The sequence below is a fragment of the Ammospiza nelsoni genome, chromosome 3 (assembly GCF_027579445.1).
Source record: "Ammospiza nelsoni isolate bAmmNel1 chromosome 3, bAmmNel1.pri, whole genome shotgun sequence".
NCBI classification, from domain to species: Eukaryota; Metazoa; Chordata; class Aves; order Passeriformes; family Passerellidae; genus Ammospiza; species Ammospiza nelsoni.
The window spans coordinates 58,144,567-58,168,933 of record NC_080635.1 but is presented as its reverse complement, the minus strand read 5'-3'; the positions used below and the strand labels follow the sequence as shown (position 1 = coordinate 58,168,933).

The window sequence follows — 24,367 nt, the reverse complement described above, 5'->3', positions numbered from 1 at the left end:
ATTACTAAGTTTCCAGTACACACACGCAAGCCCCATTTAGGGCAAGGCTCCATGCACACACTCCAGGCAGAGCAAAGTTAGGACTGCTAGCAAATAGCAACTACCAGTGGGGGGAAAAGAGAGGATTTGCTGCTGTGCTTTACTAAAAAGAAAAAAAGTTTACAGATTTTTCTGGCTTCAAAACATGTGCAAGGAAGATATTACAATATACAGCAACTAGTCCTCTGCATCTGGCTGCATTTCACACATCAGTGCCCAGCATTGTTATTTTCACTTCTTTTTTTAATGGAATCAAGTGCCCTGTCTACTAAATAAGGGCTTTCTAATTTTATGTTATTTATTGCTTCAGAGGGGGAGGAGAAAGAATTTCCTAGCAGAGTAAAAATAAACTAGACATCATCAGCCAGAAAAAATACCAACACTAACTGATAGAAAGTGTTTTGTTTAATATAAAACATAATTTATTTAACACCATAGTAAATTAGTGAAGTCATTAGTAAAAGTTCACAAAATAATACTCAAGTAAAAAAATAGAGTAATGATGCTTACAAGTGAATAAGGACTACAAGTAAAACAAACAGCATAGTTGGATATGAAATATTTCATTCAGACAAAAGAAAGTATATTTGGCAAGACTGCTGCCAAAGCAGCCAGGAACTCTGACAAAACTGCAATGAATCTTTACTATGTGCAGCACACCTCCTTTGAAAAATACAACTGCCTGGAATTTGCAACACTAATTAATTTTTATAAGAACAAGTAGTCCTACTGAAGACAATGTAGTTGCATAGGTAGCTACTCCACAACTCCCTTCAAAGCTGCAAAATGCAGTCCAAACACGTATTTGATGTCAGGAAAATATTTTTTAAAAGCTTGTGTTTTCAGGTACACCTTAATGTCAGCACTCCTTTGGTATTTTACCATCCTGAACACTCTTCTATTTAACTTACATCATACTTCAAAATGCTACTTTAATAACTTATGTAGTGGTCGGCCATGTTTTGCTCTAGATCACACTTTTTCACTTGATTCTTTGCTTGCCATGGATTGATCAACAGCCTACACAAATGCCTAAGTGACAGTTTAATCAGATATCAAATTAGGAAACATTGTATTTGACATTTTCAGTTCTTTTCCAGTCCAGTGAGGAGCTGAACCTTCAAGTTCTGTTGAGTTCAAGGAAGCCAGGGCAAAAGTCATCCAAAACAGGTTTGTACTATTGATAAGTCACAACTGGTACCATTTTGCATATTTAAGTATTTTAATTTATTTGTTTGTTGTTAATCCTGCAAGAGAGATCATAATTGCAGCCTTCAACGCGTGTAATGAACATCACCCCAGCATTCAGAAATAAATTACGCCTCTGCGTCATGGTGCTCCAGCTCAAAGGCAATATTTGTCCTTCCACTTGTGCTTAAGTTTGAGCCTCTTGCTGCCTTTTTCTTCTTCTTCAATTCCACCCCACGGGATGCAGGTTCGTTTTCAACACCATTAGTTGTAACTGATGACAGAGGAGTATCGACGCTCATTAAGTTGTGCTGATTTTCTCTCTCATTCCTTTGTATCCTTTTCTTCTTTTTCTTTGTACCTCTAGAGGAAGGTGGATATAAAAAGAGTAAAAGAAACACAAAGTTAGCCCAAATTTAGAGCTTTTTCCACCTACAGCTGATGTGTTAGAGCAATTGTCTGCCTGTCCTCTTGAGCACAATGCTGAAACAACTACAAAAACTACTGTTCCACAGCAGAACAAAGGCAGAAAAACCATGAAGACAAAATATGAGACCACTCCACTAGTCTACTTTTTATCATAGCATTGCTTTGAAAAGAACTGCTCATGATCTTAAAAATCAGCTCGTCTTGATCAACAAACAACAGATGCAATTAAAAAATACAAATTACCAGTCTCCTCCTCTCATAAAAGCAATTGCACTTGTTTTTTTTCCACTTTCCTAAGCTCAGACACCAAAATACTTACAATTATGTAGATATTCCTGGTTTATTTATGCAACAAGAATAAGACACACAGTCCAAGTGCCTAAGATTAGTTTTTCCATTTTAATATACCTGAACAAGGACAGAGTCGGAAATGGCTTTAATGTCTATTTATTTCTGCTTATCAGCCTTCATACAGTGCCAAAAGGATTGGTCAAACTTCTGTATTCCAGTTGATGCCTCTAACTGGTCTTGCACATGATGGCAGGGATTATGCAGATGTTACACCACTTTTATCACAAATTCCCACTCTTGGCAAAAGTTCCAACTTTAACTATAAATATGTAACAATACCTCAACTCTGACCTTTCAAAGGAAGGTACTGTCTTTGCTCAAAATTTGTATTGTGCCTAGCACAAAAGGCTCTTGGTTTATGACCTGAACTGTTTAATACTGCTGAAACACATCAGCAAAAGGATGAATCAAAACTGAAGAATGTAATGTGTGTCTTTTCCATAAAAATGGTGTTAAAAGTGCTGCACTGTTGATGATACTGTCCTAATGTAATTGGGTTTTATGGATGAAAATGTTTACACATCAGCCTTGCTAATGAACTGATGAATGTCTGTCTGTACTTGGAACTTTTTTTAAAGCTAAACTGTATACTCATGAATATGTGGATTGCTGCAGCTTGAGTACTAGAACATCCTAAGGAAAAGGTTTGAGAGTCTAAGAACCTCTGTGTCAGGATTCCTAGAACAATTTGAGGAGTGCTGCTGCATGAGGAAACTAGGGTACAGAGCCATAATTATTCAGTGTTGTAAGTGCCAGTGTACCAAACCCAGTGTTCAGCTGGGTCTTGTGTAAATTTATGCAGAGCACTACCTAGTGCAGCTCAAGGAAACCACACAATGGGAACACACCTAAGGACATAATGGCTGTGCTGACAAGTAGCAGCTAACCATTACTATTCAAAGGGTAAGGTTACTATGCTATTTCCAATATAAAGGTAGTCTAATTTTGAGAAGCAGTTCTCATCTTTTTATTATTTGAACATCAGATGTGTCAAAACTTAGACTAAAATAACTTAGCATAATTTCACTATTTCTTCTATCATGTGTCTTCTTCATGCAAGACACATGAACTGCTTGGCTAAAATAAAGATCTACTACCATCTTGTATAAAATCTGTTTTACTATTGTAAAACCTTATTTCCCACCCAGAAATTCTCAAAAACCAGATATTTCATAAGGACTTGTCATTCATGTTCTTTTACAGTAGGTATTGTGGCTGTAGTGAACAATACTGTTCTAATAAACAAAGCAGTAAACATTCATTTGGCTTAGCAAGTTGTGCAGGTATTAAAGTTTCACTTCTCCATACTGAAAGTGTGTACTTGACAACCACTGGATTCTTAGGAATTATGCAGTAAATAAATTTCATATCATATATATCAGTGTGACATGAATCTTAAGTGTATTTTCACAGAAAACAGGAAAAAAACAGCATGTTTTAGGTGGAGCAACCATTTAAGTACAGATTGGACTGGATCTCAATTCACATTGATATTGCTGTTAGATGCTGAAATATAAACCTTTTCCAGTTAGGATGGCAACACTTGCATGTATGTAAATTTTTAGGGGTATTTCAAGACACATTGACTGCAGTGACCAAGAAAACTAGAGTCCTGGAAGGTCATGTTTTTGGTAAAAGTAAAGTGAGAGTTTTCTTGAAAAATAGGCAGCCCTCTTTCTGAGCTGTTTTATTACCTGATGTGTGCTGTATAAATACCTATAAACTGAAATACTGACAGTTGTTCACACTAGTGGCATCAGCAGTGTCAGAGGATTCTTTTCTAGCTTCAAAATAAGGCAACAGATTGTAGTCTTTTCTGAAAAAACCCTGGTCCATGTGGTCACTGCTGTGAAGTGCTATGTCATGGAGCATGCATGATTCAGACTGGAATCTCCATGATGCTCCTGCTCCCTATGGTTCAGAATGAAGGAGCACATTCCAGTGATTCAAGCACATAGGTGTCTTCTCTCACTTTTTTGAAAAGTAACTGAAGTAATTTTTGGGCTCTATTTCTTCAGTGTGACACCTTTTCAGGATAGCCCTAGCTTCAATTGAAATGAAAATTTGTATTTGGTTTGACCCAAAATTCTTGAATCTTCTTAAATCATTTGTGATTCCACATTTTAAATCTCTGGTCCCACATTTTTCAGTGGATGCTCTGGAAATGTCACTCAAAATAATTTTTTTCCTGAAGTCCTACCAATGGAGTTGAGTTATCCCAAATTTTTGATACTGACTTCTAACAGACTGTGTCAACTGTCACAATAACTCTGCTTTTAAGGCATTTCCTTCTTTAATGAATATAACACTAGAATAGTTGTGTCCAAAATTCAACACTGAATTCTTTCAATGTGTGGTTGCACAGCCCACTCCTCATCATGATTGAGAGTTAAACTTTCCACTCACAATTTCTTTTCAAATTGAGAGACAGCTGGAGATACAAAATTCAGAATTTGTATCTACTAATAATCTACATAATCTAAATAATCTACATAATGCTGTAAATGCAGATACATACCTGAAAAGGCAGGTTCAAATGAGGTATGTATCTGCGTTTGCAGCATAATGTCGATTATTTATATGAGGAAGGAACCAGTCTGGAAAATGATCAGTGAAATAACTTTGCTTAGGTGACAGATACAATGGCAAGCATGGGAAGTATTTTCAGATATCAATTTTTGAAGCAAAAAAGATTGCAAAAGTTAAAGATATTGTGGAAGCTCCTGTTCAAAATGCTGAGATCTTATCTGCTTACAGCTTTCACGCAACAGAGAGCTACGATTTTTAAGAAATGCAAGCGTCATCATCAAAGGTGCTGCTGGCATCTTTTTAGAATGTGAAAGCCTTTTGGAATTTACATTAATTAACTTTTAGAAGGTGTCTGCAGCAATAAATCCTAATATACAGCTAAGGTAAGCCAGTGAGCAACCACATATCCCAGAGTTTTGACTGCCATGTACATTATAGTCCTTGCTCTTCTGGTGATGGCATATGTGTATGAACTGTTATTTGCTCCACATTTTGGGTGTGAAGCACTCTCCCACTGATCACCCTAAAGCTAACTTCTTGTTTTGCTTGAGAAAAAAATCAACCCTTCCAACCTTTCTCACAGTTTTCAAACAACAGTTGTAGGAATAACACTGCAAATTGTTAAAAGCATTTCTTGCTTACTGTGTTGCAGCTGAGTCTCTATCTGTGTCATGTCTGGAGGTAAATTTCAGGTCCCCTGACTTACTGGTGACTGGTGACATCTGTAAAAGAGACAATACAAGCAGGAAGGTAAAAAGACGACAGACAACAGGGCCAACATGTGCACAGAAAACCCACCAGCTTCCTGAATAAGGAGAGAATATACCTCGTTTGAAAAAGAATGTCTATCAGCCATAAAATGTTAACTCCTGTGTGGTTACAAACAAGGAAACAGTGCCCTGCTACAAAAAAAAAAAAAAAAAAAAAAAAAAAGGCTGCTTGCAAATGAAAGACAGTTTTCAAGTATGTGTAGAAACAAGAGGTTATGAATCTGCTTGAAGCCAGCTTAAAACATACATTGTTTTAAAAGAATTATTTGTGCTTCTACAAATAAAAAAGCAGAATGCTAGTAAGCCTTCTTATCGCATAGTTTTCACGAGAAAAACCTGTATTTTTTAATCCTGCAAGTTTCATTCAAAAGCAGTTCAAATCACTCCAGGTTACCTTGTAGTTCAGGGCTAAAATTTCCCCAAATCTGGAGAAGTAGATTCTGTCACTTCCAAAGTAATTAGAGGGTCTCTGTACAACTTGCTCCCTCTACAAATAAACCTAATTCTAACAGGTCTCAAACCTAATGGAAGAATTCCCATAAGGAAATATGAATGCCCTTTCTGAGTCTTCGGGGACAGATTATTTTATTAGTTCAATAGTATTTTTCTGCTGACTTACAATAAACAGGATGAAGCTCCCATTGACTCACTGAATTCATACATTTACACTGCACACAACCACCATGTTCAAACATTAGTCATTAGAATTAGTCTGCTGTAAAAACACAGATTGCTGGATTAGTTTAGACAAAAGTCAGCCGATTAGAATACAATAATGCAGCACTGGCAGGGCTAGGAAGAAAAATCATCTACTTCACACACAAAATCCTTCTTAATACAGTAATAAACTTGAGACTAAGTCAATGGTAAAAGTAAACACAAAAGAAGGAAATATAATACCACTGATATGAAAAATACAAGGGAGTGTTGTAAAGGGAATGACTCCAAGTAATTAATACTTCCTTCAGCATTTATAACCTTGTCGTTCCTTGCCATACATACAACCATTAGTTCATTCTGCTTGCAGTGAAAACAAAATATTTTTCAGAAAATCCTGTGTGAATGATGTTGAACCATTTTACCCACATTCTTGAGCAAATATTACGGAATCTTCTCACTATACAATTACTATAATCAAATATAAACCATTCCAAAGAACTGTAGAATTCCCTGAAGTGCTGCTACAGAAGACTGACCTCTTATAAAAAATACACTAAGATTTTGAATACTTTCAGATACCTAAACACAGAAAATTATCCTTGTTTTACAGTTAGAAGCTTAAAGTATCCACTAAATTAAGCTGCTTAACTGAAAATTCTTATGATCTGTTTTAAAAAGAACTCATCACATAGCCTTTCATATATTAAAGCCCAGCTTTTTAGTATGAGTACCAAGGAAAGAGGAGCACACATTTGGAGGCCTTCAGATAGCTGTTCATCTCACATGGCAACTCATGAGAATTCCTAGGTCTGTGGAGACCCAACAGTCCAAAGTGCTGTTTATGACAGCTTTCTTACTTCATTCCTACAAACTTTCAAGCATGCAATAAAGGAGGAACTAGATACTAGATCTTTATGAATCAGATCTCGCTGCCACTACCTGCTTTTGTCCGTCCCACACACCTTTGTGCCCCTCAGTCTACTACCTGACCTTCTTTTCCCATCTTAGTGACGTTAAGAAGTAGCAGTACTGAAGAAACAAAGGGATCAGGGGCAGATGCAAGGAGCTGGTGAAACAATGTGATGAAGCATCAGGAGGAAGAAGTGGAGGCTGGGAAAACATGCAGATCTTCAGCAAAGGATGTGTGGTAACACACACTGGGAACTCACTAAGGGCATGTCAATGTCAGGAGCAAGCCAGGGAAGGCTGGAATATGGAGGAGCTGAAGAGGCTGTTGATCTCATCTTTGTTCATTTCTAAACATCTCAATCACTTGTTATGCATGGGCAGATCTCCCAGGAAGCTCCAAACAGCTCTGCACTATCATCACTGCCTCTGTACGAAGATGCAGTAAAGCTGGTGCTGGAACAAGCATGGTGTGAGCCATGACACTCCTCCAGATCACAGAGCTTAAATATTAATATAGCATTATTAGGGCAGTGTTTGCTTTAAAGAAAAACACCCTAATGTTTCAGACACTTCTGAATATTTTTCTGTTCACAAGAACAAATGCTGAACACAGTACAAAAAAATCAGCTTATTTTTATAGTGCCACTAACAGTGTTCAATTTTGTTGCCATGTTCTAATTCTCCCCCTGTTTGTGAGATATAGCCCACCAGAAGAAGAGAACATTAGTTCATGTCAACTGTAGAAGCTTGGCTTTTCCAAAGGGTTTTTTTGCTTTATGATCTTAGAAGGGAAAATTGTAATAAAATACATATTGTCCTTTTCTAAAGGGCTTGCTTGCTTTACAGCTCTTTCATTTCATACTTAACATTCTCTCTTGCTTCCACATAAGAAGCAACCAAAGCAATATAAATAAAGGCAAAATACACAAAAGCATATCAAGTTCCTGATCCCTGCTATAGAATCCACAGCAGTAAATCAAGCACTAAACCCTTCCTCTGCAACTTGTGGGAGCAATCAGGTATTCCAGAACACACTTTCTAAAAGAACCTGAAGCAGAGGACATCTAAAGGAAATACTAAAGACATAGTCCCATCTAAATCCATGTTTCTGGGGGTGCTTTCCTCTAGGCTGTGCAGAGTTGTCCCTAAGATTGGTCTGCAGAGATTCTCTGGCAGACTAGGAGGTAGATGGACAGAATAGAATGGTGCAGGGAATCTATTCAGATGACTCAAGCCATGACAGTAAATGAATTTGCTCCACAGCCTACAGAGCAACTCTCCCAGAGAAGCTGTTTCTACAGAACTTCATCTAATTAAAAACTCATTGGATCACAGATGGCAAGAATGAACATGTCTCTGTGCCTTTTCATGCTTGTCTTTAGGACACTACACTCAGTGCTAACCCTCTATCTTGTTTTCTATTGTGCAGTCCATGGATAAAAGATTCACAGCCACGTATTTAACTACCCAAAACTATGCCAATGCCTGCTGTCAAAACTGTTCTAACAAGTCAAGTTCAGGAGAAATGTGACACCACACCTCCCTCATCACTTTCTCCCCTGCTATTCTGCATCCATCCACACATTTCCCCATTAAATGAACAACTGGCAGAGACCTTTGCTACCAGAATTACATATATTTATTTCGTCATGATCTTCCTATTTAAAATGCAATTAACTTACAATTACCTTCCCTCCTTTCAGTGTTTTTAAAGAACAACCCTGTGTAAATCAGACTGACCAGATTCTGGCCCTTATATCTAACAGTATTAGCTTAGATCAAGTGAGAATCTAGAAGAACCATGGCTCAGTATACAAGACAGACATTGGCATGAATTTCTCTCTTTTGCATACAGGGAAAAATCTGTTGGGTGAAAACTGTAGTCATGGCTTAACACCAGCAAATACTGCGTCTCAGAAATCAAATCAACTACATGAGTTTTTGAGGGATAACAAAAGGAGGAGGAGGAAGAGTGGAGACAAGATACTTCAGATTGAAGCAGTATGGTTTAGAACACCTGTTTTCACTCTTAATGATTTGGCCTCTGGGAATTTATATGGGATCACAGCTTTGCATCAACATTTGCATTAAAAAGTTCAATTTTCTTCAGAAAGAGGCTAATAGGACCCAAGGAGAAAAATGAGTAAGGGAAAAACCAGCTTGCTCCTGAGATAATATGTGTCACCAACTCAGCGGCTCAGCTTGATTCTTCCTGTCTTTAAACAGACTGGTCACCTACAGCAAATGTCTATGCATGAAGTTCCCCCTTCTCTTTTTTCCCCCAACAGGTATTAATTTTCTTATAAACCAGATACCTTTTCTATCAAGGATTCAAGTAATACTATAGACACAGGTGTAAATATTTCTTGAGACAGAACACGTAGTTACCAGGTTACCAATAAAGTAGCACCACACATGCTTAAGAGAGAGTAATTCATTCAACTTGCACGTGCAGCTGACACACTGGAGGGAAGGGATGCCATCCAGAGGCACCTCGAGAAGCTTGAGAGCTGGGTCTATGCAAACCTCATGAAGTTCAACAAAGCAAAGTACAAAGCCCTCTACCTGGGTTGTGGCAATCCCAGACACACCTACAAGCTGAGCAGAGAAGTGATTGAGTGCAGCCTTGTGGAGAAGGATTTGGGGGTGATGGGTGATGACAAACTCAACATCAGCTAGCCATGTGTGCTCACAGCCCAGAAGGGCTGTATCCAAAGAAGTGTGGTCAGCAGGTCATAGGAAGTGATCTGGCCTCTCTACCCTGCTCTTGTGAGACCCCACCTGGAGTGCTGTGCCCAGTTCTGGATGTGGAACTGGTGGAGCAAGTCCAGAGGAGGGTCACGAAGTTGATCAGAGGACTGGAGCACCATCCCTATGAAGACAGGCTGAGAAAGTTTGGGCTGTTCAGCCTGGAGAAGAGAAGTTGTGTGGAGAATGTGTGGAGACCTGATAACCTTTCAGTGTCTCAAGAAGGCCTACAGAGAACCTGGAGAGTAACTCTTTTTCTGTGTCCTGATTTCAGCCAGGGCAGGGTTAAATTTTGTGCAATAGCTGAGAGGGGCACAGCAAAGACCCAGATGTGATAGGACCTCATATCATTGCCAAGGGTGGGGGAAAAAGGACTCTCTTGGAGAAGGGTGTTCCTTCCAGTCCAAAACTTGGTGAGGAGAAGCCAGAACCATCTGGCACAAATTTATTGTAGCAGGCTCCACAGAGAGCATCTTTGGGTGTGAATCACTTTCTCTTTTGTACACTTTTGTTATTAACATTGCTGATGTTATTGCTCACTTTCTTATCTCATTGCTGTTTACAGTAAATTCTTCTTATCGCAACCTACAATCTTCACCTTTTGTGCCTCCAATTCTCTACTTCATTCTGGTGCAGTGGAAAGGGGGAAGGAAGCAGGAGCAAGAGAGTGGTGTGTGGACTGGGAAAGCCTCAGTGGGGGCACTGAACTGGGGAGTACTATTCCCACAACAGCCTGTAATGACAGGAAAAGGAATAATGGGTATACATGGAGAGAGGGGAAGTTTAGGTTACATATTAGGAGGGAATTTTTTACTGTGAGGGTGGAGAAACACTGAAACAGGTTGCCCAAGAAAGTTGTGGATGCCTCAACCCTGTGAGTGTTCAAAGCCAGGTCAGATAAAGCCTTGAGCAACTTGGTCTAGGGGAGGTGTCCCTGCCCATGACAGAGGGGGTTGGGAGTGGGTGATCCTTAAGGTCCATTCCAACCTCTTCACATTCTATGATTCTATCTCAAACAGTACAAACTGCATTTTAAAGGAAAAACAGAGTACTAAGAAATAGGAAATCTAAGACCTTAAAAGCTAAAATATGTTAATACTGGGTAAAGATTAAGAAAAATGGCCCATTCCTTATAGATAGTGCCATAGTAACATTTCCTTCAGATGAATGATTTCTTAAATAATGATCAAAGTAATTAGTACTTCAAAAGTAGGATTCATAAAGAAATATCTATTTTATAATGCTATTAAACAGTATATGTGGAAGAGTACACAGTAGCTTTGCAGATTGATTCTAGAAAAGCAGTTTCTTTCAGCCCAGATGTCGATACCTGCAGAAAGAGAGATCTGTAATCATATCAGCTGGGAATGAAGCCCAGTATTATGAACTTCACTACAATACATTCTAATTCAATTGAAAATCACTTTTTTCTGCTATCTCCCTGAACCTTGAAAATGAACAGAGTTCATGATGTGTCAAAAGCCTTTAGCTCTATTCACTGCAAGCGTTTCACTGTATTAATTCCTTAGTATTTCCCTCATTAGCATAATCATATCTTCCTATTTCGCCCTCCTCTTCCTAAAAGATAATCAGTCTCTGAAGTGTTCCTCAGTAACCTGAAGAAAGGTAACACTAATGGAGAAAATAGAAACTGTACAAACTATAAAATAGAAGTACTTGATGAAACTAATAGGAAAACTTCTAGCTATTATTTTTGAAATATGGAACAAGCTTTCCATGCTTTTTAAACTTTTAGATTCAATAAATAAATTTTAAGCCCACAAAATTACCCTCATGTAAACAGCTCAAGCCCAAGGGAAAGCATCAATTGCTTGGCAGGTTGGTTTCAGACACACCGGGCTACATATTCACAAAGTCTGACAAGGACCTCCTCCAGGGGAAGAAGAGTGAGACCATGAATTATTTATGTGAACAGTGATAATCCCTAACTTTGTTTAAATATACATGGAATCAAGTTTTGATGACCTTTGGGTAGATTATTCAAATTGTGCAATAATAATGTGGTTCTTGTCAGTAAGCCTTTTCTTTTTTTTTTCTATTTACATCTTGACATCATTTTCCAAAGACAAATATACCAGAAAGAATACTTTTTTACACTTTTAATGGAAGTTTTAAATTTACTATTTTGTCTATTACTACTTCCTACTATTCTCATGTAACATGGCATTGCATATTTAATATTCAAAATCCAGCTACATGTATTTCATGTAGTGAGTGGCAGGCCACTGAATTATAAAACATGTTCACAAGATCTTATAGCCAGCAGAAAACTTCTGGGGAAAAAAAAGACACTCTATCGACTTTGAAATGTTTCTGATTGGCCAAAATTTTGCAAAACCCACACTGGTTTCTAACAGAACCCTATCTGAATCCCTGTCCTTTCCACCTTCATCTTAAGGAACCTGAAAACAACACATTAACTGGAGCAGCCAGTTGATAAATCCATCTCTATTTCTTGAAATTCTTCATCAGCGCAGTGAGAACTTCACTCCATGAAATTTCAATTGGCAGTTTACATGCATGTTGTAATTAAAGATGATTATGACCTAATTTTGTGGCTCAGGAGTTAAGTAACTCCTAAGGCAGGAAAACAAGGTTTGCATAAAATTATTGTTATGAATGCAAAACTGATGGTAGAAAGTATTTTGAAAGAAAGTTCTTTGAACTAAAGCTTTTCTAGAAATTATTTGCAAAGCTTAATATTAGATCTTAAGTATTACACCCTCTTCTAATGTTAATAATTCCACTTTATTCACTCATAAAGCCCTGACGATTAGCTAGATATGCATGTGTAATATCTGCAATTTTAAAACTATTCTTAATTAGACTATCGGGTATTCCCAGTAATTAAAATCATAGTCATAGTCAATATTTTAAGTGCCTTATTTAGTCTTGAACAGTACCAAAATCTCACAAGTAATTGCTAGGATGATTTTCACAGTAACTGTTTTGCAGTCTTAACAGTGCTAAATATTTGAGTAATCCTCAAAAACACCCAGAAAGAACAATAAATATAGCAGACCTAGGTATAAGTAAGTATTTGGGAAAACATTCTTGTGTCCGAAAAAAATCCTAACTAAAATATTAATTTATATTTTACTGCTTGTGTCAACAACTTAAGCAACAACCTAATTACTCAATAAATATTTTTGGATTAAAAAAATAAAAGCTTTTCTGCAAAAGCAAGGAAAAAAAAACCCAAACCAAACAAAGCCCCAACAAAATGCAGGGTTTTACTAAATTTTTCTAATCTCCCCTATAAAGGAAATTGGCATTTCCCTTCATCAGGTCTCATACTGAAAAAAAGTGAAAGGAATAGGAAGAAAAGTTGCTGTGTCACTGCTGCAAGACAGGAACTGCCATAACCGATGAGCCCCCTCAGTGGTCATCTTAGCAGTTTTGTCTCAGAAGTCCCTGGTATTGCCTAAAGCCAAAGCCCTGTAAAACTTTCATTCATTCTAGTAAACAGCTGAATGACAAGTTGTTTCTTCTTTGCAGAACTCTGCAGCTTTTGTAAATCTATTACATTTCAAGGCATCATAAGTACTACAGAGATTTGATTCATCATTGGTTAAAGTCACTATCCTCTTGATGGTTTATACAGTGCTGATGTGACTTGAAATTTAAAAAAATCCACCAAATCGTCTTTCCCAGTCTGAAATGTCAGCCATTACCTCAGCCTAAAACATGTTATTAAAGCAATTAATCCCTATGCACACACATTTAAGAGTGTCTTGTAGTAGTTGAGCTCACCAGGGTAACAAAGCATGGCATAAACAAAATTTTCCTTCTACCAATAGCAGATGTGTTCCATTCCAGCTCTTAATGCTCCCTGATCTTGTTTAACAGCAGAAGGAAAGAAAAGTGAAAGAAAGAAGAGTGCATTGACTTCACATCAGGTATTACTTTGTATGCCCTCTCCAGTGTTCATTCTTTGCTAGTTTAATCTCATATGTATATCATCCCCTTAAATAATTTTTTCTAGGACCTGTTTCACAATATCCCTCTAGACTCTGTATGATTTTGTACTACTCTTGGCTGCTGTGCAAGATGAAAAGCAATGTATTTGCTTGGTTTTGGACTGATACTGTACATTTGATTCATTATGTCTTTCTTGTAGACTACTACAAAATTCCAACTAATTATTAAATATGTAGTTAATTTAACTCAAGGTACAAGCAGAATTTAAGAGCATTTTAATTAAATAATATTAAAACTCATTGTTACTAAAACAAGTACTACCAATAACAAAAAAACTAGTGTTAGAAAAATAAGTTAGCCATAGACACTTGAGAAATTCTAAGCAATCAAAACTAATCAAATGTTGCTTCGCACACAGCTGAATAACAAATATGGGTTGCAAATGTTAGTAACAGTAGCTGGTGAACATAAAAGTATTGTGATACAGTAAATTGACTAAATTCCAACCAGATTAAAACAGAAAAACATGTGTGGATAACAATGACAAAGTCTAATAAAAATAGGTATAACAGCGCTTCTCTCTCTCTTCTAATCCAGGTATGAGTGAAACTGGGTGGTTTCAAAAACATCCTCTGGGATACCCTCCTTGCCTCTAGCCATGTACACAATAAATTAAAGAAATCATTAGTAATGTGATTTTTCCTATATTTATTCCAGTCTACCTTTATAGAAGTATCTGGAAGTAGAGCACCCTTGCATTTCCTGGACAATGGTTTGCCTAGGAATTTCTCAGCTACAGAGATGTAAAGGATACTTCAGATTATTTACTACTACTAGTAGTGATTTTTCAAGTATAGTTAGGAACAAAACACTGAGTAATTAAATTTATAGCAGTTGGCTTCAAGAAGACAGCCAGCTTCAACAAGATTGCCAAGTGAGTACTTCTTAAATGCTATATCTATATTCACCTACTAAAAACAGAAGCTGCACAAAAAAGGGCAGCAGAAATAGTCTTGAGGGTTTTAACCTTGAACACTGCAATGTCTTTTCCAGCCTAAATAATTCTATGATTGTATACACCATGGAGCAAAGATTAGATGAATCATTTGAGAAGTCCCCAAAAGTTGTAACTAAGCAACACAGAATATGCTTGGAGTCTTGCAAATCAGATACAAAATATTAGATTCAATTTTAGGAAAGTACATGTTCAAATAATTTGAAAGAAATCTGAGCAATACTTTTAAAGTAGTCGTGTTAGTACCATCTCAGTAAATGAAAATGAAAGTTGTGGAAAGTACACTTATTAAGGATACAAACATTTTGAAATAAAAATTTCTTAAATTCTAACAATTGTTGAACTAATTTTTAATTACTCTTTTTCTTAGCAGATATCCCATGTTTTAAGACAATCATTGGTTTTATTTCAGAGAAGGGAAACATAAGCATGCAAAGTTTCTAATTCTCTGAAGAAAGGAGATTTAATTGGCCTGCTTTGCATATAGTGAAATCTCTGAAATTCAGGGGAAAAAACCCCAGTCCATAAAAATCAAATGTCCATTTATTTTCCTGGACTAAAACCTGGGTCCTGTTTCTTCTTCTTCTGTACATATTGTATATTCTGACTAACAAAAATCACAGGAAGAGGAATGCTTATGCACACATAACCTCTGTAAACTTGGAGTCAATGGGAGATTTGCCACCCATTGGAATGATGGAAGTAAGCAGGATATTTAATTGCTACATGATGAAACAGCTGATTCCACACAAGATAAATATAAACTTCTACTGGAAGTATACCTATTTGCCTGGAATGAGATCTACACTTAAGAATTTTTTACATAAAAGACCAAAAATTAATACAGTCCATGTGGTACACAAAAGACAACCTACATCTACTTACAGAATCCTTCCTTCTCAAATTATTACCTTATCTAGTGTCAGAAAACCTTCCTCTGCTTCTGTTGGTCCTTCTGGTAGGAGAGGAGCAGAATCTGGTATTAATCCTGAAGGTTGTTCTTCATATTCTTCTAAAAAGAGGAACCACAATTCACCATTATTAGAGCTATGAAAGAATTTGTGAACCACCATGATGTTACAATCTAGCCAAAATCAGGATGTGAACAAAACCAGGTGAAAAATGTTTGAAGGCAAATTTTGAGAATTTATGAAAATTTATCCCATAAACCTTCATTTATACTAGCAAGTTTAGATTTAAATGTGATTTATATATTGGTTAATGTATAAAATCATTCAAACATTTACCTAAGAACAAAGTCCATACTGTTAGGAAGCAGTGGATACTTAACAAATGTATCTTACAGGTTTCTTTTGATTCAGTAAGATGATCATCAACTGTAATAGCAAATTATTTACCAGAGATTTTTTTTCACAATTGTACAACGGCTTCAAAAATTTTGTTTAGGTCTTGTCTTTCTTTGTTTTTCAGAACACTTTTTTAAGGCCCTCACTGAAGACTCTTCCTTCAGACTTCTCTCTGGGTTATCTTACAAGGAGAAAAGGCAGGGGAAAGTGCACAGGATGTACAAGGAGAAGACAATAGGAAAGGGCACAGTCAATCTAACTTTTAATTGACCCCATTAAGTGAGCACAGTGTTATGTGCAAGTGTTTTTTAGGAAAGAAGCTTAAATACTGGATTTCACTTTAAAGACATAGGGAAGAACTAAAAAATGGGGAAAACCATCTTGAGAAATATTGGGTTAAAAGATTTCTAAATACCAGTATAACTGATAGTTTGATAGTTTAGGAAGGCAAATGAATTTCTTGTAGTGTGCAACCACATGCTGTGTCCACAAGCTGAATATTTACACCAGCACACTGAGCATCTTTACAGCAGTGGACTAATTATTTGTTCAAAATCATCTAGGTTAGTCTGTATCAGTTTAATCAAAACTGTTTTAAAGAAAAGGACCTGGTAGCAACTTCAGTGCTCAAATGTGAGATTTAACCATTACTGTTCTTTTAAAACTTACTGAAATCCAGATATTTGGGAAGTGAACATTCTCCATTAGAGCAGGGGGAAAATTAAGAGTTTGTACAAAAGCTAGATTTAATGGAAATTGCCTAAGAAAAAACCCCAAGATGTTTGTGAAATACTTTGATGTGTCCTAAAACATTGCCAAGCTGGGGCCTGAATTAGGTGGCTCTGTGTTAGAAGAGACAAGGGATCAATCCAGCTGACAGGTAATTAAGTCAGTAGTAAGCTGACTTATTCCATAAGCTGAAACTGCAATGGTTAGCTAACTTAATACAATTTCTGCACCACAATAAGTCATCATTATGCCACGTGTGTACTACATAAATTCCTATCTTCGCAACAATAAGCAGAACAGCACAGTAAAATCTTGGAGCATCAGTTAAACCCACACCGGTATACCAGGAAGACAGCAGTAAACTTACTTTCACCAGCCACATAATTAGCTGGAAAATAGCCTTGCTGTCCATTTGCTAGGCTGCCAAACCACCAGTTATCATTATCTTTGTATAACACTTGGATAATGTCACTGCGATGGATGGTTAGCTCATCTGATCGATGCGCTGTGTAGTCATAAAGAGCCACTACCTAAAAGAGAGATAAGAACACCACAGCTTTATCACAACCATGCCACAGAGAAAAAAGCGCAACATTCACTTCCTCTTGCAGAAAAGCAGCTGAAACCAAAGCTGCACTTTGGTAAAAGCTGAGGCTGCCTCAAGTTTTGCTAATGGGATCAGGGGTGGTGGGAAAGCAGCAGGAGAGGCAAGATAAAGGACTGTGGGATTGCAGAAATGGTTAAGAACATTCAATTCACTAAGATTAGCTTCAAAACAGCAGCTGTTAGTTTTATAAGCAATTTGCTTGTGAAGCAAAAGGGAAAAAAAAACTTCATACAGTCCACTTTCTCAGAATTGTTACACCACCTTCAGATCCCATTCTCTGTGTGCTTATGAAGCATATGTGTTTGAATAAATACTTAACAGTATGACAGCTTTATCCAAGGAAAAATTTAATAAAAAAAGACATTACAAAGTTTTGCTTTGATCAGTCCATTTTTTCTTTTTTACTTTCTATTTTTCATTTGTTTTGTTTAGCAATAAGCATTTGGATATACAATTTTATAAATATCTGCAAAAAATACATTTATATTCAATTTCACATAATAAATCTATTTGACAGTGAAATTCAGTGCAGCTATACTTTTATGAAAAAAAGTACTAACAGTCATCAGAACCATGGATACTACATATAATAAACTACTAGAAGCCTGCTTTCTACCCCGAATATGAAAATATCAAGTACAATTTCTTATTTATTTCCTATGCCTTATGAACAAAAATCTGTCCTAGTGAACTCTGAGCAGAGAAGCATGAAAGGAAAACAAATGAACTGAAAGAATAACGGAATTGCTCACTTCCCTCATCGTAAGTGAAGAGCAAAATTATGACCTATTTTACACACAGAATGCTGCTTCCCTACCTCCAATCTTCACCTCATATTCCTCTAATAAATTGTAAGTAGAGGTCAGAAACAGGGATCATTAGGAGCAATAGGAAGGGTAATGGGATTGAAGGAGACAGATAGGAAAAAACTCTTATTTTTTTATTACTCATGCATGCATTTAAATTTTAAGACTGCTGAATTCCACAATGCTATTTACATTTGTATTTCTGCTTTGAGCAGGATCACCTGCAAGTTGCGTGTGTAGAAATATAGCCAATGTCACTTGTATTTCCATAATTCCATGTCACCAATTAAAGAGATTAAATCAGTTATGAATGGGAAAAGATGGAAGTGATTCTACCATTGTAAATTTTATGTGGCAATTTGTGAGCTGGTCAGCACCAAAGAATTAGTATCAGCATAGTTTTCAGTAGACTGGAAATTTACCTAAATATGCATTCAGTAGTCCTGAATTTACATAAAGAAGTTTAACCATGAAATGTGTTTTATCATACCTCTCCTCCCTGCATTAGGAAAGCTAACAATAATTACAGGTGATGTTGGCAGTACAGAAATATGAACTGTAGAACAGAACCAAACTAAACCACACTAATGAGCACCATGGCCATGTCCAGTAAGAGGTGCTCTAACAGTGCCCACTTCAGTTAAGTGACAATCTCATGAAACCATGAGGTCACTTAAGGTAAAAAAACCCAAAACCCAAAATGGAATGTAGGAATGCAACACTAATTACTTGGCAGCATGAAAAACAATGAAAGGCTAATCAAGAACTACTTTTTTTTGCCGGGTCTTTTGCATTATACTTCCAGTGCAAATGCTGTATTTTTTTTTTTTTTAATTACAAAAATTCTGTCACATGGAAACTTCCACAAACAGTTCAAACCAATCAAGTCTGTCTCTCAGAAATAAGAAATTAATATACCAATGTGTCTTGTAATACAAGTGGTTTAGTAAGCCAGGGAATTGAAATAAAATGTGGAACTGCCATTATATTCTCTGTCAAAATATGATCAGAAAAATGACCATAACAGGATATAAGAAATGCACCTCAGAACCAAAGAAGAATGTATACCACACAATTACACCTAAAGCAGTGGAATTTCTTCTGGTGTAAAATTTAAAAATTTGTCAAGTTCTATTTGGGTCAATGTCCAAGCAAAAAATAAAAAAAAAACTATATTCAACAAAATTTTATGATATTGTTTTGCAAGATTGATAAACCCAGAAGTAATGTAGTAATGCAGTTATGAACATCTCTGTAAGAATTTAAAAATCTACAGCAGAAAAAAATGTCCTTGGGATCATGCTAAAAGAAAGACATGATTTCAAAAGCAGATACAATATAACAGGTACAAAAGATATTGCAAAAAATTACATAATACTTACTGTCTCTTGCCTGGGTGGACAACTGTTTCCTCCTCCCACTCCCAGTGCAGTCAGGCTGTCCTCATTCTAGAAGAATAAGTTGTTTTAAATTTTAATATGAAGCATTTTGCTAAACTATGATTATATTTTCATTTTCCCTGTAAGACAATAAGAATTATCTACAACAAAACGCTTTTTCACAAAAGAAAAAGCAGAAGTGATGTTAAGCAAAACTGAGTAATATTGGCTATTTGCCGGTAGATGTTTAGAAAAAGATATTAAACTTTTCAAGTATGTACACTGCACTAAAGACACAACTGGACTGAAGACTGTGCAGTCCAAGCTTGTTTGCATTGCAAACACTACAGCAGATATTTAAGAAGTTGTTGCAGTGGACTTTACCTCTAAACCAGTATGCAAAAATGTCACTTCCATATAATGGAGAATTTTAGGTTGGTCTTAATACTCAGTACTTTAATTCTAATTGTTCTATCCTCACCACTTGCTCTTCAGACTTTCAATGAATTCAAAAGAATAGTAGGTATATATTGCAATAATCAGGATAAGCCTGTACCTTAAAATCATTTGATTTCTGTAAAATAATCAAATGCTTAAGCTAAAAGAAGACTTAGAATAGAAAAATTATGAAAATTAGCAGAGGAAAAACAGACTAGGGGAAAAAAAAGGAAAAGGTGGAAATCCTTTGCTGGTGTTACTTAATTTTTTTTTACAATGGTCTTCTAAACAAAGGGGAAACCAATTTCCCCTTCATTTTGTGTGCATCACAGTATACACACTACCATACAGTATAGAAATACTACACAGCAATTAAAATATTTTAGAAGTGGTAAATGTGTGCTTTGTGAAGTAAACATTTCCACCTCTAAAAGATATATTGCATTATAACCATTTAAATCTGAAAATTTTAATCCAACATACTTTATCTCTTTCATATTTTACAACCATTCCTATATATATCTTTTGCATGAACTTCTTTCTCTTCTTCTGCTTTAAAAAAAATCTATCTATAATTATTGTTCTTTTTATTTTCAGTGTTTGCAGTTTTTAAAAAATTTTTTTCTTATGGTGTTCCAAGGAACATCATTACAAATTACAGAGAAAATCCTTGCAAATGCTCAGTAGAATAAATGCCATTCTTGAGAATGGATTCTTGCCCTCAATGTGGTTTCCATAATTTAGCTGGACTTATCCCATATGGGAAAGAAAGCACTGACTATCCTGATCTCCATCCAGTCTCCAGATTGTTTTGGTACTGCCACAGTAGTTACAGACATACACAGTAGTTACAGATGAACTCAGTACAAAAGCAAACAGTTGCACTCAGCTCTTATCATCTACCAGAACATCTAAGCCTACCACCTAAAGAGTTCTGAATAATTATGTACATGCACAGAAGGAAAAACAAAAAAAAAAAAAAAAAAAAAAAAAAAAGAAGTGTAACTGCCTGATTTGATAAACAAATTTTGAAGAAAGACTGGTGGAGCTGCAGTTCAGAGTACACTGCTTGTTCAGTGGTCTATTGGTAGTCAGCACTGTTGTACAGGTTTCAGCTAATTCTCATTTTCAAGGTTAAGAGAACTGTGCAGGCAATGTGCTTAGCCTGTGGGATGGGAGTGCCTCCTGTTGCTCAAAAATGATTCATCAGAATTATTAGCAGTATTATTTAGGTATCTAGCTCGGGTACTCATATGGCCCCATTATTGTGTCTCAATCTGTCTCTCTCTCATTTTTTAATAAAGTATTTATGTGACTCTCAAACACTGGAGAACAGCTTGAAGAGAGCAAGCTGTGTGGAAATAACAAGCTAACATCTATGAGTCACCCTGAGACTATGCTGAATGTTCTCAGACACTGCCTTAAAACTTTTAAGGCAACAACAATCCAAAGAGGTGCCTCCTGAAGAGGTGCTCTGGGTACGTCCCCGGCTGCACACAGCTCTACCTCCAGCTGTCAAGGGCAATTGCCACGGCTGCCACCACACACAGCAACTGCCTCTGCTGGGCCCTGCCATCCCTCCAGTAGTGCCAACTACCAGCTACACCACAAGAAACATCCAACAAAAGCTAGGGCCCTTTCAGCTTAGAAATATAATTTTTTTAAATGCTGTGTCACAAGATTAGGGCACATTTTCAGGAATTTGAAAAAAGCAACAGCCGTATTGAATGGTATGAATACATCATTCTTAATACAATATTAATGTCTCCTTTTTTTCCTGCAGGATGGAAACTAGCTAATGCTTTTCTTGCACTGGAACAGATGTGGGGCTATAGCTTTGTCCTGTGGAGTTGGTCTTTCTGGGAGGCAGACCATCTGTGGAGGCAGAAACAAAGTGCTTGCTAAAAAAGTGTGCCATGTCACACTGATTGTGGTTGAACAAAGCTATTAGGAGCTTTCAGCATTAAGGAACATTCTCAGAGGAAGACAAATAGATCCATCAGTTGATGCAGAGTTCTACACCATGGAGTATCACACTGGTTATCCGCGACTAACCCTCTTAGATACCCTTGACATTTCTAACTCAAAACTGAACAAAGATGTTTCAACATGCTGATACAAAAGAGACCATTGCATGTGAGAGTAACCTGACACATTGTCGTACCAATTTTTATAGAGTCATGATAATATCCCTAATTAAAATGTTTAGGACTACTTTTTAATGGGTCAGTTTCAGTGATTGCTCAAATGGAGCTTTTGCTTTTTGATGCAGATGTATAGTGGCATGTATACAGAATTTGGACATTAGATAGTACTCATTCCCTTAGGAGAAGGAGCACTGAGAAAGAACAAGTGATATCTCATTGCTGCCTTTTCTGCAAAAACATAAGGATTTCATTTCTAGTACTGAACCAATATACTTCAATTATCACAACATCAAAATTCAAAGAAAAAAAATTATTCATATAGTTTCATATGCTTCTTCCTTATATGTAAACATACTCTTCAATGTAACAGAATAAACATACAGACTAAATTCAACCTCTAATTAGCCATTAACTCCTAGTAGTAGCACGTGGAAAATAAGCTTTTCTAAGATTAATTTTAGGCAGACCCAACACATACTGGGGTGAACCCCACTATGCACACATGGCCAAAGTCATGCTTCCTCCTTTTCCCATCAGTGACAGACTCAGGGACACGAAGAAGGACAAACATCTATTGCCTGGATGCTTCCCAGTAGCACTGCTTCCCTCCACTCCACCTCCCCACACCTGCTGACACAGTGCAAGACAAACTGGGAATATTACTCATGCAAACACTCCAGAAAAAAACACAAGGAATGTGCGTTACAGTTTCTCTTGTGTGTCCAGTAAATCTGAGCCTCAGTGTGAAATAGCCAACATTCTGAGGCTGTTACCTTTAGCAGATTTCTTTTGTTGCTGCTTTTGGTTTTTGGTGGTTTCTTGATTAGTTTTTTTTTAAAGGAGAAAGAATAAGAAATTAACTTTTAGAGCCTGATTGAAAACCCTTGGTTGGCTTAAAAGTTAATATGCAAAACATTTGAAAATTCTACAGAATAAATCGGAGATTTTACCGTTGCTCCATTGTCCTTTTCCTTAATATCCTAAAGGTCACAGATTTACTTAATTGTCTCCTCCCCTAAGAACACTATGCAATCTCTTTACTCTTTACTAAGTGAAGTTTTAAATTAAATGCTATGTAAGATGAGACTTAGAAGAAAACAGCTGGATACTGTTAGCACTTTTGTATTTTGTTCTCACTCTCTGGCCCTAGCTCAGGACAACTAAGTAAAAATTTAGTCTATGGGAAACAGAAATACAAATACTAGTATTAATAGCTAAATTAAAATCATGCTAGAACTATCAATTGGTGAGAATGATAAATTCTTCTTCAGTCATAATTAATGTGTCCATAGACACTGTAAAGTGACTTTCTTAGGCTTCAGATACCTACAATCCAGATTTGATTACAGCCATTCAATATTTAATAAGCATGGGAATCTATAATTTGCCTAGAGGAAGAAAGGACCAAAACTGCACCAGGCTGCACTTTATAAATACCTGCAATGTACAAAGAGAAATCAGAAATGCAAACATCGCTGCTGCAGAAAAACCTACAAGGATTACAAAAAAAAGAAAAGAAAAAAATAGAAAAAGACCAATTCAAAAACATGTTAAATACCCAACTCCTGAAATTATTCAAAACCTCCTCAGCTATTTCACCATTTCTAAAAATGCTCGGTTTTAATTTTAATTACTTGGTTAACCTGCATTTATATATATTAATGTGTTTATAATAGAAGAAGTAAAAAATATATTCAAAACCTTAATTTAGCCCTCTCAAATAAAAGTATTTTAAATTAGCTGCTACCTAGCATTTCACAAAACAGTTGATCCTGCAAAAGTTTATCAAGCCTGCTGTGATGGAGAACACTACATTACTGGTTGAACAATATATATTTTTCCCTAAAAAATTAGATATGATGGCTAAATATTTGAAAACAGGAGAACAGGAATCATTTAGCAACTAACATAACCAATGTAAAACCATGCTTTCAAAATTTCTGGGTGAATCCTGTGTATGTATCTAAGCTTTCCACAACTATCTCAACAGATTCTCTTAAAATAGGTACATCCAAAAAATCCTAAAGCAACCCAAACCAAACCCCAAACTGAAATTGTAAAAGAGATATAAATAACCCAAGGTAATTTATGTCCATTTATTAAATTTCTCTCAAGAATTAAAGTTAGTGCAATTACAACAGAATATTAAACCATGCCATTCTGTCCATGGGAGTAGGAGGATTAACATCTCCAGTACAACAGGCCCAGCTTCATGGAGACACAAATGCACTCAGTATTCAGAAGCACCACTGCTTCTTTCTTCACTAGTTTCTACATATATTTTGTGTTTAATACAGGTTCATCAAATGTATAGTTGCAATTATTGGCATTTACAGATTCTGTTGGATTTTTATTATGGTGATCAGGAAACCAG

The 24,367-nt window shown here is 36.4% G+C and overlaps 1 protein-coding gene across 4 annotated transcripts in view; it reads right to left on the bottom strand.

Moving 5' to 3' along the window:
- Positions 1–475: 475 nt before the first annotated feature.
- The window catches only part of AHI1 (Abelson helper integration site 1), an 85,158-nt gene continuing 61,266 nt past the window's right edge, over positions 476–24,367 (bottom strand). For 3 of the 4 annotated variants that reach the window (XM_059469301.1, XM_059469300.1, XM_059469302.1), the window contains 5 exons: positions 19,412–19,477; positions 16,984–17,146; positions 15,492–15,592; positions 5,179–5,258; positions 476–1,590 (listed from right to left, as the gene is read on the bottom strand). In XM_059469301.1, coding sequence (XP_059325284.1) covers positions 1,356–1,590; positions 5,179–5,258; positions 15,492–15,592; positions 16,984–17,146; positions 19,412–19,477 — 645 coding nt within the window. In that variant the 3' untranslated portion in view covers positions 476–1,355. The remainder of the gene's footprint in view (positions 1,591–5,178; positions 5,259–15,491; positions 15,593–16,983; positions 17,147–19,411; positions 19,478–24,367) is intronic. The other variant, XM_059469304.1, reaches the window with a different exon arrangement.